The sequence below is a fragment of the Saimiri boliviensis genome, chromosome 19 (genome assembly GCF_048565385.1).
Source record: "Saimiri boliviensis isolate mSaiBol1 chromosome 19, mSaiBol1.pri, whole genome shotgun sequence".
In the NCBI taxonomy this organism is placed as follows: domain Eukaryota; kingdom Metazoa; phylum Chordata; class Mammalia; order Primates; family Cebidae; genus Saimiri; species Saimiri boliviensis.
In genome coordinates, this window is record NC_133467.1 from 37852531 (window position 1) to 37867252 (window position 14722).

At 43.5% G+C, this 14722-nt stretch overlaps 2 protein-coding genes and 1 pseudogene across 3 annotated transcripts in view; 2 read left to right on the forward strand and 1 right to left on the reverse strand.

Moving 5' to 3' along the window:
* The first annotated feature begins 380 nt into the window (after window positions 1-380).
* CRNN (cornulin) lies at window positions 381-5421 on the forward strand. 2 transcript variants are annotated; one of them, XM_039459997.2, is made up of 3 exons: window positions 381-489; window positions 2429-2579; window positions 3734-5421. In XM_039459997.2, the coding sequence occupies exons 2-3, from the start codon at window positions 2442-2444 to the stop codon at window positions 5069-5071; spliced, it is 1476 nt and encodes a 491-aa protein (XP_039315931.1). In that variant the 5' UTR covers window positions 381-489; window positions 2429-2441; the 3' UTR covers window positions 5072-5421. The 2 variants fall into 2 exon arrangements, with proteins under 2 accessions (XP_039315931.1, XP_074245777.1); XM_074389676.1 differs by lacking the exon at window positions 381-489 and having other exon boundaries at window positions 2390-2579; window positions 3734-5416.
* A 3427-nt stretch (window positions 5422-8848) lies between these two features.
* Window positions 8849-9715, reverse strand: LOC120360181 (high mobility group nucleosome-binding domain-containing protein 3 pseudogene; annotated as a pseudogene).
* A 143-nt stretch (window positions 9716-9858) lies between these two features.
* FLG2 (filaggrin 2) overlaps window positions 9859-14722 on the forward strand; it is a 38462-nt gene continuing 33598 nt past the window's right edge. The window contains exon 1 of the mRNA XM_074389845.1: window positions 9859-10088. The gene's annotated coding sequence lies outside the window, so the exon portion shown is untranslated. The remainder of the gene's footprint in view (window positions 10089-14722) is intronic.

The window sequence follows — 14722 nt, forward strand, 5'->3', positions numbered from 1 at the left end:
CACGAAAACATGTGTGACCTCCCAGACTGGCTACTTAGTAAAAGTTAACCTCAATAGATATATTCTTGAATATATATAATTCAGATATATATCTGTTTGTATTAAAAACGGAGACAGTCCCATGACTTTGCAGGCTCATGGAGACAAAGAATGTTCACCAGGACCCCAGCCTGTGCCAAACACTGCTGAACCCATCACAATGGAGAGATGCTTTTCTGCCCAGAGGACTCAGCTGCAGAAGGCGCCAAATGTGGTAGGAGGGGCCTGCTAATTAGACCAAAGCAGCCACACATCAGCAGGTGAAACAGACAAGAGGAGGCGGGGCTGGGCTGGGCTAAATCTTGGATGAATCAAGCCTTCCCATAGGGCAGGGTATCCTGTCTAAAACATGAGCCTTGGTTAAAACCCCTGTAAAAGGTTCTCATCACACTGACCTGGTACTCCTCACACCACTTAACAGCCACTTGTCTCATCCCGCCTGGGCCTTAGGTAAGTCCCCTCAGAAGAAACCTCTTTTTCATCCTCAGTGTCTTGGTGATCTGAGCTCATAAACCCGGGACTGTCAGGTATGGGCTGTGCGTCCTTCAGAGCTAGCTGTGGGCACTGGGCGAGCAACGCTACCATTGGGAAACACGCTCTCCTGGAGCAATCAGGCTTTCTTCTCCGGCCTGAGTCTGGCCTGGCAGCAGCTCCTCTCTCTGGAAACTGTGTGGGCAGCTGCTACGGGGCCACCCATGTGCCTTCCTGGATCAGCAAAGGTTTCCTGTTTCTAAGGCTCTGGGAGCTTCTTTGCAGTGCTGAGAGTATGTGGGAAGAGAATCAGTTTATTTATGCCAACCTAGACAATGAGATCAAACTGTGTCATGAAGGGGCTTACTTGATTCCCCTCTCCTACCCCAGGGTGATATTTAGGCAAAATGTTTGTAGATTTATTCTAAGGAATCTAAAATGTAACTAAAAGTTCATCTTATTATTTTTATTGTCTAAAGGTCAATGGTTAAAGTTGACTACACGGTTTGCAAAAAAAGAAAAATATTTTTCATCAATGTTGAGGAAAAATATTCTATTTTTTACCTTGATGAAAAGTTTGCCTGAAATTGTTGGTTACCAGTACCTAGAAAGGGTTTCCCCTGAACAGCCCGCCTTTTGCTATAACCTACTAAGTCCTCAGGGCCACACGGACCTGCTTTTTCCAGCACTCACGTTTTTCCTTCCTTTCTTCTGTCTTCTCCTATGTCTACCTCGTCCCATCCTCACCCTGGTTTCCAGATGCTGCAGCCTCTGTCTCCCCTTGCATTTGAGGCTTGTCATCTTTGATGTCATCTCTTCCTTTGGGTATCTCCAAGGCTTCTGCTTAATGAATCTTCAAGTCTCTGTGCCTCTCGCTCATACAGTCAAACCCAGGCCTCACCTCAGCCTACCTCCAGATTCCTAGCTAATGAAAAAGAAAAGCTTTCCCTTTGATTAGGACCCAACTCATAGGTCACCAGAAATCTGGGCCTGATGGAGCCATATGCCATTTGGGCAAGCTGACTTCTCTGATAGGTCCCAGCACTGCAGAGAGAGGTGACATGCAGAGAAACCTGAGCCCTCAGAACTAGAAGCTCTCCCACCCAAAGCAGGTGGCCCCTTCCTGAGCATTCTCAGCAGGTGGTAGCCCAGCTTCTTCCTAAACAGCTTCCCAAAAAAAGCAAGAAAGGAGGGCTGGGTCCCTGGAATTCCTGCTTGGCTCCCACTCAAAACAAGGGTTGACTCACACGTGTGTTTACTTCCTCTTAGTGTTCCCAGTGGGACCCTAACACCCTTGTGATAAGCAAATAAATCCTGTCCACAGGAAACATTCTAGAAAGCCTATGGCATTTGGGTTCAGGAGAGATGGATTCTAGATGTCTTGTTTCCTTAAAAATTGTGGGCCTAACTTCTCTGAGTCTGTTTCCTCACCTACAAGAAAACGTGGAAAAATAAGGATGACAAGAGAGGATGCACAGGAAAGTGCCTTGTGAGCAGCAGAGTGATTATATAGGTGTGTATGTGTGTTTAATGGCATAATAATTATGTTTAATAGGGAGCACTTAGTATAAGCCAGGCATCTGCCAACTGCTTTTTATGAATTGTGTCTTTAAATAGTCACAATAATCCTGTCGAGTACTAGTATCACCTTCATTCACAATGAGTAAGCTGAGGCATGGAGAGGCAAAGCAGCTTGTCCCAGCTCACACCATAGGCAGGTAGTGGAGCCGACTCAGGAAACTGCCTCCATCCTGTGTGCTCCTTTTTCCCACACATACGATGCATTGCATAGGAAAGGACAAAGGAAACGCAAAAGCAGAGCTGAACACGCAAAGGAAGACCTAGCAGCAGACGAGCTCTAGAGGAAACAGCTGTGGGTGAGTGTGGAGCCTCCGAGGAGACTTTTCATGTTTTCCAGGTTGACTGCAAAGATGCCTCAGTTACTGAGAGACATTAACGGCATCATCGAGGCCTTCAGGCGCTACGCAAGGACGGAGGGTGACTGCATGGCCCTCACCCGAGGGGAGCTGAAAAGTCTCTTGGAGCAGGAGTTTGCCGATGTGATTGTGGTATGGTGTGCTGAGCTGAGCGGAGAGGGACGTAGCAGGAGACTGAGACCTTGTTTGCCTGCAGAGGCCTTGCCTGGGGAGTCTGCAGAGGCAGCAGCTAAACCCAGGCCTGCCAGGACAGATGGCAGCTGTGCAGACAGGAAAAGAGAAGGTGAAAGAACCAGGGATGGTCACAGGAGTTGGCGAGTCCTGGCTCTTTAGAGAAAGTACCTTGGTTTTAATCAATTCTAACTTAAAGATGAGGTAAAAGAGCTCTAAACGGACAACTCAGGGAGGAGCAGAGCCTTGGAATGTTTCACAATGAAAATAATTGCTGCGTTCTTCTGCCTCTCAAACTTGATACAGTGAACATTTCTCACGTCTATCTGAAATGGAATCATCCATTCGCAGGCATTCATTAGAAACCTAGCTCTGGGCTTACACAAAGACGTTACTCAAAAATATTAGCGGACTGATCACATCAGAAATGAAATTTTGAAGAGCAGGTTGTTAATAACTAGGGAAAGACTTTGGGACCCCACCCCACCCCACCCCACCTGGCAAACCAGAACCAAGGCCTTCATGCCCTTTTCTGTCTTTGGTTTGCGCCTAAAGCAACCGGGATGATGATGGCCTTGGGGTCAAGGATATGTGGGCACAGAAGGATGCTGCGTCCATGCTCAGGGCAGCTCTGCAGGCCCACTGCACCCCTCCCTCTTTATCATGGGAAAACATCTGGGCCTCAAAGAGGAGCGCACAGAATTCCCATGGGGCTGTGTTCCCACCCTGCTGCTCTTTGTGCTGAGCCTACTGAAGAGACTAAGGCCTCAGTGCCAGGAGAAAGGTGCCACGGGCAGTCCAGACCAGCAACCTGAAAGCCCAGACGGTTGCACTGTGAATTCAAGAATCCATTCACTCTTCGATAAATCTTTATCTAATTTTCCTGCAGGCCAGAAATTGTGCCAAACAGAGACTACAAAACAAAAAATACTCCCTACACTTAAGGGAGAGAGACATGACTAAAAAAAAAGGGGCAATTAAGTCTTGCTGCTGCTCTAGTCGTACGTGTGTGGACTGTGGGTTCCGAGGCAGGGGAAGCTGGCCGCAGAGTGGACGGGGCCTGCCCACGTCCTCCTCAGGGGAGGGATGCTGATTCCATCTCATCTTCTCCTCAGAAACCCCACGATCCGGCCACTGTGGATGAGGTCCTGCGTCTGCTGGATGAAGACCACACAGGGACTGTGGAGTTCAAGGAATTCCTGGTCTTGGTGTTTAAAGTGGCCCAGGCCTGTTTCAAGACACTGAGCGAGAGTCCTGAGGGAGCCTGCGGCTCTCAAGAGTCTGTCAGCCTCCGCCCTGGGGCCTCGCGGGAGCTGGGGGAAGGACAGAGAAGTGGCACTGAAGTGGGAAGGGCGGGGAAAGGGCGGCCTTCTGAGGGGAGCAGCCAGGGACAGAGCGAGCAGGCTTCCAGAGGGCAGAACAGGCCTGGGGCTCAGACCCAGGCTCAGGCCACCGGCTCTGTGTGGGTCAGCAGCCATGACAGGCAAGTTGAGTCCCAGAGCCAGGAGAGAACAAGCCCACAGACACAGCTCCGGGGGCACACAGAGCAGACCCGGGCAGCTGGAGAAGGCCAGAGTCTTCAGACAAGGGAGATGAGGCCAGAGAGACAGCCACAGACCAGGGAACGAGACAGAGCCCGCCAGACAGGTGAGGCTGTGACTGGATCTGGAACTCAGACCCAGGCAGGTACCACCCAGACTTTGGACCAGGACAGCAGCCACCAGACAGGAGGCACCAGCACCCAGACACGGGAGTCCACCAGTGGCCAGAACAGAGGGACTGAGACCCACGGTCAAGGCAGGAGCCAGAGCAGCCAGGCTGTGACAGGAGGACACGCTCAGACACAGGCAGGGTCACACACCCAGACACCTACTCAGACCGTGGAGCAGGACAGCAGCCACCAGACAGGAGGCACCAGCACCCAGACACAGGAGTCCACCAGTGGCCAGAACAGAGGGACTGAGACCCACGGTCAAGGCAGGAGCCAGAGTAGCCAGGCTGTGACAGGAGGACACGCTCAGACACAGGCAGGGTCACACACCCAGACTGTGGAGCAGGACAGAAGCCAAACTGTAAGTCACGGAGGAACTAGAGAACAGGGACAGACCCAGACGGCGTCCGGCAGTGGCCAAAGATGGACACCAGTGAGGAAGCCTGAGGCAGGAGAGACAGCACTGGGAGGACAGGCCCAGACTGGGGCAAGCACTGCATCAGGAAGGCAGGACCCGAGCAGCCCTGGTGCGACAGAAGGGCGGGGAGACAGACGGCCCGCAGTGGTTGTTGAGGAATGGGTTGATGACCCCTCAAGGGAGAGAGCGATGCTCAGGCTGGACCATGGCAGCCTGCATACAAGTGCTTCCTCAGCACAGGGCCGGGATGCAGCCCAGCCAGAAGAGAAGCAAGGCATCACCGCTAGGGAGCTGTATTCCTACTTGAGAAGCAACCAGCCATGACTCCCCCTGACTCCAATGCCTAGTACTGGAAGAAGATAGCTGGAGACAGGTTGGCTTGTCCCACATGGCCAGTCTAGTGGGTGCATCCCTGGACATCAGCTCTTTCTTATGCAGCTTCTCTGTTAGGTCTTTCTCAATGAGATCATTTCTGCAAGGAGCTTTCTATCCTAAACTGCTCTCTCTTACCTGCTTTGCAGTGCAGACCCTCTCAGGAACAGAAGACGTGGAGCAAGTCACTCCTTTGTACCGAACTGTCTCATCTTGTGGGGGTTTTCAGAACTATTTTTATCTCTGACATCTCTCTATTGCGCCACCTACCCTAATGCATCAATAAAATCTTAAACAACTGGCCTCTACGTCTCATTCAATCACCTTCTATTAACATGGCAGGCCAAGGGCTGTAAACTGGACATAGTCCCTACCTTTGAAGAGCAGAGATGGATCAGCAAAGGTTTCATACCAAAGGAGTTTCCTTTATGGTGGCCCTTAAAGGACAATTAGTATTTATGTAGGCAAAATTCTTGGTCTTTCACTATCTCTGATTCTATAGTGTTAAACTTCTATTCACCTGTCAGGTCACACAGGAAAGCTGATTGAAGATTACCAATAAATGGAAGAAGGCCCCTAGCGGCCGCACAGGGCAAAAATGAGGCTTGTGTTACCAGGTACTGAGCCAGGGGCCACAATTTTGTACTTCCCTTCGTACCTCCCCATCAGTAGCAGCTCGGACCTCTTGTGATGTTTTACCCACCAGATATAAACCATGTTGTGGGGCAGAGACTATCAATTCTGGTTTATTACAAGAGTGACCAGAACAGTTCTCAAAGATTTATAAACCTGACCCTACAGATGTTGGTTCTAAGGTTTGGAGCCAATGAATATTGTTTAGAAATTCCTTGGGGGTTCTTGTGCTTTTGTCGGTACACAAGACTAGATACTCAGAAAGATTTCCGAAGGTAAAATAACTTGATCCTGCGTAAAGCATATTTTTCACTGCGTTAGTGGTTTACAGGAAGTAAGGGAAATCGCCAAGGAAAAACCAAAATGTGGGATAAGCAACAACCAAACAAAAACAAAATGTAAGCTAAATAATGACCTCCTAAGACATCCAGGACCTCATCTCGGAAACCTGGGAATACGTCACCTTACATGGAAAAGGGACTTTGCAGATGTGATTAAGTTAGGGATTTTGAGATGGAGGGAGGTTATTCTGGATTATCTGGGTGAGTCCAATGTAATCACAAGGTTTCTTATATGAGTGACACAAGAGGATCAAAGTCAGTAAAAGATAGTGTGGTGATGAAACCAGCAGCTGTAGCCATGTGCTATGAGCCAAAGAATGTGCAGAGACTAGAATCTAGGAAAGGCAAGAAATTTTCCTCTAGAGTCTTCAGAAGTAACATAGCCCTTCTGCCACCTTGATTTGAGATTTATGACCTTCAAGGCTGTAAGAGAATAACATTTTTGTCTTTTTTTTTTTTTTTGCGACAGAGTTTCGCTCTTGTTACCCAGGCTGGAGTGCAAGGGCGCGATCTCGGCTCACCGCAACCTCCGCCTCCTGGGTTCAGGCAATTCTCCTGCCTCAGCCTCCTGAGTAGCTGGGATTACAGGCACGCGCCACCACGCCCAGCTAATTTTTTGTATTTTTAGTAGAGACGGGGTTTCACCATGTTGACCAGGATGGTCTCGATCTCTTGACCTTGTGATCCACCCGCCTCAGCCTCCCAAAGTGCTGGAATTAAAAGCGTGAGTCACTGCGCCCGGCCAACATTTTTGTCATTTTAAGGCATTACTCTTATGGCAAACTATTACAGTAGTGATAGAAAACTAAAACACGAAACAAAATCCTAGAGCTGGTGTCAGAGTAGTAAAGGGTAAATGTGTGAAAGGCCAGGTGGTTCTTCTGAGGAAAAATGGATTTTCTATCCATTCACACTGGCTTATGCGTATAAAGTCCAAAGAAAAACAGCAAAGAAATGGAAAGACTCAGGGAATATGGCTCCCATAAGCCCTTTCTGGGGGAACTACTAGAGAATAAGTGCACGCACACACACACACAAAAAAAAACCCAGAATCACAGAACTGTCTGGCATACAATCTGATGTGATGAGGCACATTTAAATATATTTACCTCTAGAACTAAGACTACATAATGTGGATAAAGGTGACAGAATAGCATTTCATGTTGTATGCATTGAAAACTTAAATATAATACAGCTAACAAAAAATGAAGGGAGGAAGAGAAGGCATACAGAGAGTCAGCTCTCTGATGGTCTTATGTAAGCATATGCCTACAGGGAAAAACTGGGAGGAAACGGATGTCACTTCACATTAGATATTGAGGAAGGAAGAAGGAGAGCAGGGCGAAAATTTCCAGAAAATTTCATTATTACTTAGATAGGGAGTGAATATGCCATTTATAAAGGGAAGGGGGAATACAGAATACATGTTACTTAAAGATGCACTATAAGGTAACAATACAAATATGAACCTTCCTCAACACCGAAAGACATTTTAGAAAAAAGCAAATACCACAGACAACAGAGGGCATGAAGTTATTTATGTAAAAGATATATGTTTTCATAAATAGGACATAAAAGAGTGTGATCAAATATATTTGTAATAATAATGTCCAGAGCCAAAAACTCACTGTTAGAAGAACAAGTTTTCATATTAGCTCTATACAAGTCTATGCTACTTACGAGAGGTATCCAAATCAAGGAGAGTTGGAAAACAGTCCATAAAGGGGTGATTGAGTGGATATACATCAGGAAAGTGCAGATTAAAACAAAATTTAGAAATCAGACGTCATGATCTTGCTCCCAGATTAGATCAAAACCATTCAATAAGACTAAGAATGATGCTTTAAAATGCCAAATGCAATATTTTCACAATGAAGATATAATGGTTTTTAATATGCATTCAATAATGTGGCCCAACTCTGATGAAGCAGAAAACTACAAGAGATACAAGGACAAAATTAGAGAAAATAACATAGCAATAATAGGGCACTTGAATCATCTCTCTCAGCTCAAGACAGTAAGTGTAGAGAAGAAACAGTACATTCAATAAGATGTAAAGAACTCTACAGACATATAGTCCAGCAAGGTATTAACCTAAAAAGAAAAAAACTATACCTTCTACACATGAAATATTCAATATCAGGTCACAAAGAAAACTTCAATGCATTATTTAAAAACAGAAATAGGCCCAGGTGCGATGGCCCACGCCTGTAATCCCAACACTTTGGGAGGCTAAGGCAGGCAGATCACTTGAGCTCAGGAATTCAAGACTAACCTGGGCAACATAGTGAGATCTCACCTCAACAAAAAGAAAAACGCAAAAATTAGCTGGGCATGGTGGTGCACACTTGTAGTCCCAGATATTCTGGGACCTGTAATCCCTATAGGTATTTACTGGACTTCCTTGACTTTTAAAGTTTCCACATAGAGCCTTCTTTCAAAAAATGTGCATGTTATTTTGGAGACAAGAGGGAACATTTGTGGAAAATACAGAGACTTGATGGGAATTAAATATCTTTATAGTTTCTAAGACAGACTCTATTTTGTTCAAAGGACAGAGAATTCATCCTTCCCAATCATATCAAACACATTAAAATGCACACACACACCACTTAAATATAATCTTTGCTGAAAATTTTTTGAGAAAATTTTTATAGTTTCGTTTATGAAATTAAGATATAAGTTGTACATTTGTCTCATTTTAGCTACGACTTCTTTGCAACTACAGAACACATTTTTGAGAAAAATATAAATATTAAAATTGCTTAACCAGAATTTTTAATCAATACTAAATTTAACAATAAATGAGATTTACAAAGCTTTATATCTAGACATTTAAACTTAAGTGCTTATAAATTTCCTTTGCACATTTGTTTTGGAGCTGACAGGTATACCTATGGAAAGGCATCTATTTATTTTATTTTATTTTGTTTTGTTTTTGCAAACAAGAAAATCTTTTCTTTTAAACCACAAATTGTCAGCAGGTGGCTACAACTATTCATGTTTTATTAAAATCACATAAAACCTAGGTACAAAAGCACCACTGATTATATTGCTCAAGAAAAACTTCATGAAAAACTCAAATACGCACAGTAAAACTAAAACACCCCGGTTTGCACAGCAGGAAATTTTGTATGCCAACTAGCAGAGTCCTAAAAAAAAAAAATCAGCATTTACAAAATACTAAGTAAAAGCAGCTTTTAAAAGTTGACCGAAGAGATACATAAAATCAACCCAATGTTTCATGACAATTCGTTCTCCCTGGTTATCTACAGATTCAGTTTTCTGTGCCCCTTCAGCTTTAGTTTCACCATTTCCAGATGGTGTAGTACTTTCCTTTCCAGCTTTCCTTCATTCTTTGCTTTAACACCTCTGCTAACCTTTGCTCCAGGTTCTTTCTTAGCAGATGTTTTTCTTGGTTTGGGTTCAGGTTTTGGTGGAGCAGGTTTTGCTGACAATCTGGCAGACAGTTTTCTGGGCTCCTGTTTAGTTACTGTGGATCCATCTTTGCCCTCTGTATTCTCCGGAGACTTTCTCATCTGCATAGTGACTATGTCGGTCAGCAAAAAGTAAAGAACAGGCTGGGACTGGGGGTGCCACCTCTGGATGCTGACTCTGCCACTGCTGCTGCTCACGCGCGGGGCAGGGCATAGCCCCTATCTATTTATTTTTGATTCAAATATTTTTGTTGTCTCGTGCAAAGCTCATAAGTGCCAGTCACACTGGATTGGTCATAGTGTGTAAAATGGCCCTGTCCTCAGGGACACTCAGGGCTGAAGCCTTGCTTCAAAGACCCAAAAAACCTCTTTCACCAGGTAGCTTCCCAGTCTGCATAGACAGCAAGTGCACTGTGCTACTGTCCCCTGGTGGCAGTTACGGCTAATACCTGCAAAGGAGCTCCCACAGTAAATCTGATTTTGCTGGAATGGGAAGGAAGACGCCATCAGACGGCAAACGGGCTCAGTGGTGTGGTCTTGGGCACAGCAGCACCCAGGGTAAGTAGCCCTGAAACCTCAGTAGTGAAGCTACTAGTAGTGAGGGCAGCCCCAGGTTGCTCTGAGCCATGGGGCTGAGACAGAGAGAGAGAGAGAGAGAGAGAGAGAGACAGAGAGAGAGAGAGAGAGAGAGAAAGTGTGTGTGTGTGTGTGTGTGTGTGTGTGTGTGTGTGTGTGTGTGTGTTTAAGGAGTGCCCTTCATGGAGCCATTCCTACTGCCCACTGGCTGCCAGCAACTATATATCTACATCATATACAGGGCCTCGGCCCACTGTGTGAGGATGTCCTGATTATCCCACCTGGGAAAGTACATTTCTGGAGCAGTCCCTACAGAGAGCCAGGGAGGTCAACATCCTGTGGCTTTCCCTCCTCAAGGCAGAAAATGACAGTCTGTGCACTTTTTCTAGGAGCCCTGAGACCAAGGCTGTGTAGCCTGCTGTTGTCCTGGTCACTCACAGAGGCTGTGGGTTCAATTCCCAGGACTAATGTAGGCCACTCAGCTCTGTAATTTTGTGTCTGTCAGTCAATCTCTCCCAATCCTCCCCTCCCCTCTACTCTTTCCAATCTCTAATGCCGCCAATTCTACACTCTACTTCCATGGGATCTTTTTTTTTTTTTTTTTTTTTTTTTTTTTTTTTTTTTTTTTAGCCTCCACATGTGAATGAGAACATGTGGTCTTTATCCTTTTGCGCCTGACATTTCACTTAATGTAATGTTTTTCAGGCGCATCCATGTTGCTGTGAATGCCAGGATTTCATTTTTTAAGGCTGAATAGTATTCCGTTTTGTTTATACATATATTGTCTTTATCCACTCATTTGTTGATGGACATTGAGGTTCATTCCTTATCTTGGCTATTGTGAAGAGTGTTGCAATAAACATGTGGTTGCAGGTATCCCTATGATATACTGATTTCCTTTCCTTTGGATACATGCCAGGCAGTGGGACTGCTGAATTATATGGTAGTTCTATTTTTAGTTTTTTGAGAAAACTTTATACTGTTTTCCATAATAGTTGTACTAATTTACCTTCCCACCAACAGTGGATAAGAGTTCCCGTCTCTCCACATCCTCCAGCATCTGTTATTTTTTGCCTAACAGCCCTTTTATCTGGGGTAAAATGATATAGCATTGTGGTTTTGATTTGCATTTCCCTGTTGATTAGTGATGTTGGGCATTTTTTCATATGTTTGTTAGCCATTTGTATGTCTCCTTTTGAGGAATGTCTATTTAGATCCTTTGCCCACTTTTAACAGGATTATTTGTTTGTTGTTGAGTTGAGTTCCTTGCATGTTTTGGATGTTACTCCCTTGTCAGATGAATAGTTTGCAAATATTTTCTCCCCTTCTACAGGTTGTGTCTTTACTGTTTTGTTTCCTTTGCTGTGTGGAAGCTTTTTAGTTTAATATATCCCATTTGCCTATTTTTGTTTTAGTTGTCTGTGCTTTTGAAGTCTTAGCCATAAAATATTTGCCCAGACCAATGTCCTGAAGTATTTTCCCTGTTTTCTTTCAGTGGTGTTATAGCTTTGAGTTTTATGCTTAAGTCTAATCCAGTTTGAGTTGATTTTCATATATGGTGAGAGATAGGGGTCTAGTTTCATTCTTCTGCAAATGGTTATCCAGGTTTCCCAGCACTATGTATGGAAGAGGGTGACCTTTCCCTAGTGCATGTCCTTTGTAACTGCTGAAAAATCAACTGGCTGTAAATATGTAAACTGATCTCTGAATTCACGGTTCTGTTCCATTGGTCTACGTCTGACCCAAGGTTTTTCTCAGGCATTGAATAAGTTTGTACTGAGCAAGCAAGAACTCAGTCAGTGCATGTTTTTAAATTTCCTAAATAAAGAAATCCAAATCCTTTTTTAAATTAAGGAAAACTAGCTACAAATCATCATATATTTATCACAGAGCAATCAGAAAAGACACAAGCAAAGAGATTAATATTTTTTAAAAAAAAGTATTAGAAATAAGCACTGTTATTTAATTTCTCTAGACCCTCTTTTATATGCAAGTTACCATACAAACATCTATATGAAAGTGTATGTCCATATGTGCATATTTATATGTAAATCATACCTATAAACTGTGTATCTATATGCAAAACATACATAATGTATACCTTTTGCAATCTATATTTATAGGCATATATACCTATGTACTATACGAATATGTATGATTGTGTAATAGCTTCTATGGACTATTTTCAGTGATTTAGGGCAGTCCATGTTAATAGAGTTTGATGATTAGGACTGCATGCTTGAGAGCAAGTTTACCTGAGTTCAAACCTTGGCTGTGTACCTTAGAAGAGATGTGTTCTTGATCAAGGCACATGACTTAATTATCTCATCTCTACAGTGGAGAAAATGATGGTAGTTCCTCACAGGTAGTTGTAAAAATAGTTAAATTCATATATTTAAAATTGCCTGACACATGACAGGGTAAGCCCTCAACAAGTCTATTTTTTTTCCATCAACTTTCATTTTAAGTTCTAGGGTACATGTACAGGATGTGCAGATTTGTTACACAGGTAAGCATGTGCCATGGTGATTTGCTGCACAGATCAACCCACTGCCTAGGTATTAAGCCCAGCATCCATTAGTTATTCTTTCTGATGCTATCCCTCCCTGCTCCGCCAGACCCCAGTGTCTGTTGTTTCCTTCTATGTGTCCATGTGTTCTCATCATTTAGTTCCCACTTGTAAGTGCAAACATGCAGTGTTCGATATTCTGTTCCTGAATCAGTTTGCTGAGGCTAACAGCTTCTGGCTCCATCCCTTTCCTGCAAAGGACATGATCTCGTTCCTTCTTTCTTATGACTGCATAGTATTCCAAGGTGTTATGTACCACAATTACTTTATCCAGTCTATCAAAGGAACTGTTATGGGAGTGAACAGACAACCTACAGAAGGGGAGAAAAATTTTGCAATCTATTCATCTGACAAAGGTCTAATATCCAGAGTCTACATGGAACTTAAACAATTTGCTAGAAGAAAATAAACAACCCCACTAAAAAGTGAGCAAAGGACATGAACAGACACTTCCCAAAATAAGACATTCATGCAGCCAACAAACATGAAAACAGGATCAACGTCACTGATCATTAGAGAAATGCAAATCCAAATCACAATGAGATACCAACCATCTCACGCCAGTCAGAATGGCGATTATTAAAAAATCAAGAAACAACAGATGCTGGTGAGGTTGCGGAAAAAAAGGAATGCTTTTACACTGTTTGTGGGAGTGTAAGTCAGTTCAAACATTGTGGAAGACAGTGTAGTGACTCCTCAAAGAACTAGAAGCAGAACTACCATTTGACCCAGCAATCCCATTACTGAGTATATACTCAAAGGAATATAAATCATTCTATTATGAAGATACATGTACGTGTTTATTCATTGCAGAATTATTCACAATAGCAAAGACATGGAATCAACCCAAATGCCCATCAGTGACAGACTGGATAAAGAAAGTACATTTTCAGTGAAGCATTTTTTAAGGTCATTTATAAAGCAAAGAATGTTTGAAGAAAGAGAAAAAGATACAAGTGGTCCTAATCAGACAGACCCTCACCCAATATAGAAGATTCTCATGGACTAGACTTTCACTTTATGAATATAATTGTGGCTTCTAGCAGGTGTTCTAGACCATGGCTTAACTGTGGGGATTTCCATCTCAAAGAAAACCTACAGAGTAGGGTGAAATCCATGTATTATTCTAAATGTACCAGTGTAACATCGACCCTCCTGCCCTCTCTCCCAAGCCCCTGTTCTGTACATCAGGGCCAAATCATCTTCTCATTGTTCCATTTCTCTCCCTCTCAAGACTAAACTACTAGACAAGAGGAGATGAAGTTGATCTCTAATTGGCTTATTTTTCCACAGGATTCAGGCAGAGGAAGGGAGGGTGTGTGTCACTGGAGAAGGCATAGCCAACCATTTTCAACACTTAGAGAGGAACATTTAACAAACTAAAACAATTGGAGCCACACTGACAAGAAATTCTTTTTAATGATATATTTCATCATGTATCATGACATATTCATCATTCAGGTTCTTTTAATTTTTATTCCAAGAGAAAGTCACTATCTGCAGTGGAAAATTCCAATATACATGCTGAAATCTACCTCATATTTCAACCCCAATCCCAAATATAAATAATCACAAATAATAAAGAATGCTGTTATACACTGATTTGCATGCTACTATGAATTTGTGAGCACCAAATTTGTGCTAGCCATACTATAAAATGAACCAGACTTAGGCTCTAGCCTAAGGAACTCTAGTCAAGGAGCTAGCATGAAGTTAATAGATGAGAAATACATTGAAATAACCAAGGAATCTTGGCTCAGAGTGCAAAACCCCATGCCCTCTACCTGTGGACTCCGAAACTAATCTTAGCCTTTATCTGGTTCCAGACGGTTCTGTTAACAGCCACCATCAATTCTGCAACTGGTGTTTGGGGGCACATTCTCAGGTTTAGAGAAATATATGTGTAATGGAACTCTACTCTTCATAACTATAACCTCCTTCTCCCAAAGCAACCTCTCTCATTTCATCAGGGATTTTTTTTCCACTGCCTCCTACTCACAACAAATATAGAGTTGCCCTCTTAAAACTGACAACTAAAATCCACTTC

Excerpts from the sequence above, each read along its gene's own strand:
- CRNN (XM_074389676.1), top strand. The coding sequence starts at position 2,418 with ATGTTTTCCAGGTTGACTGCAAAGATGCCTCAGTTACTGAGAGACATT. Across the intron at positions 2,580-3,733 it reads AGTTTGCCGATGTGATTGTG|AAACCCCACGATCCGGCCAC; the intron begins GTATGGTGTGCT and ends TCTTCTCCTCAG.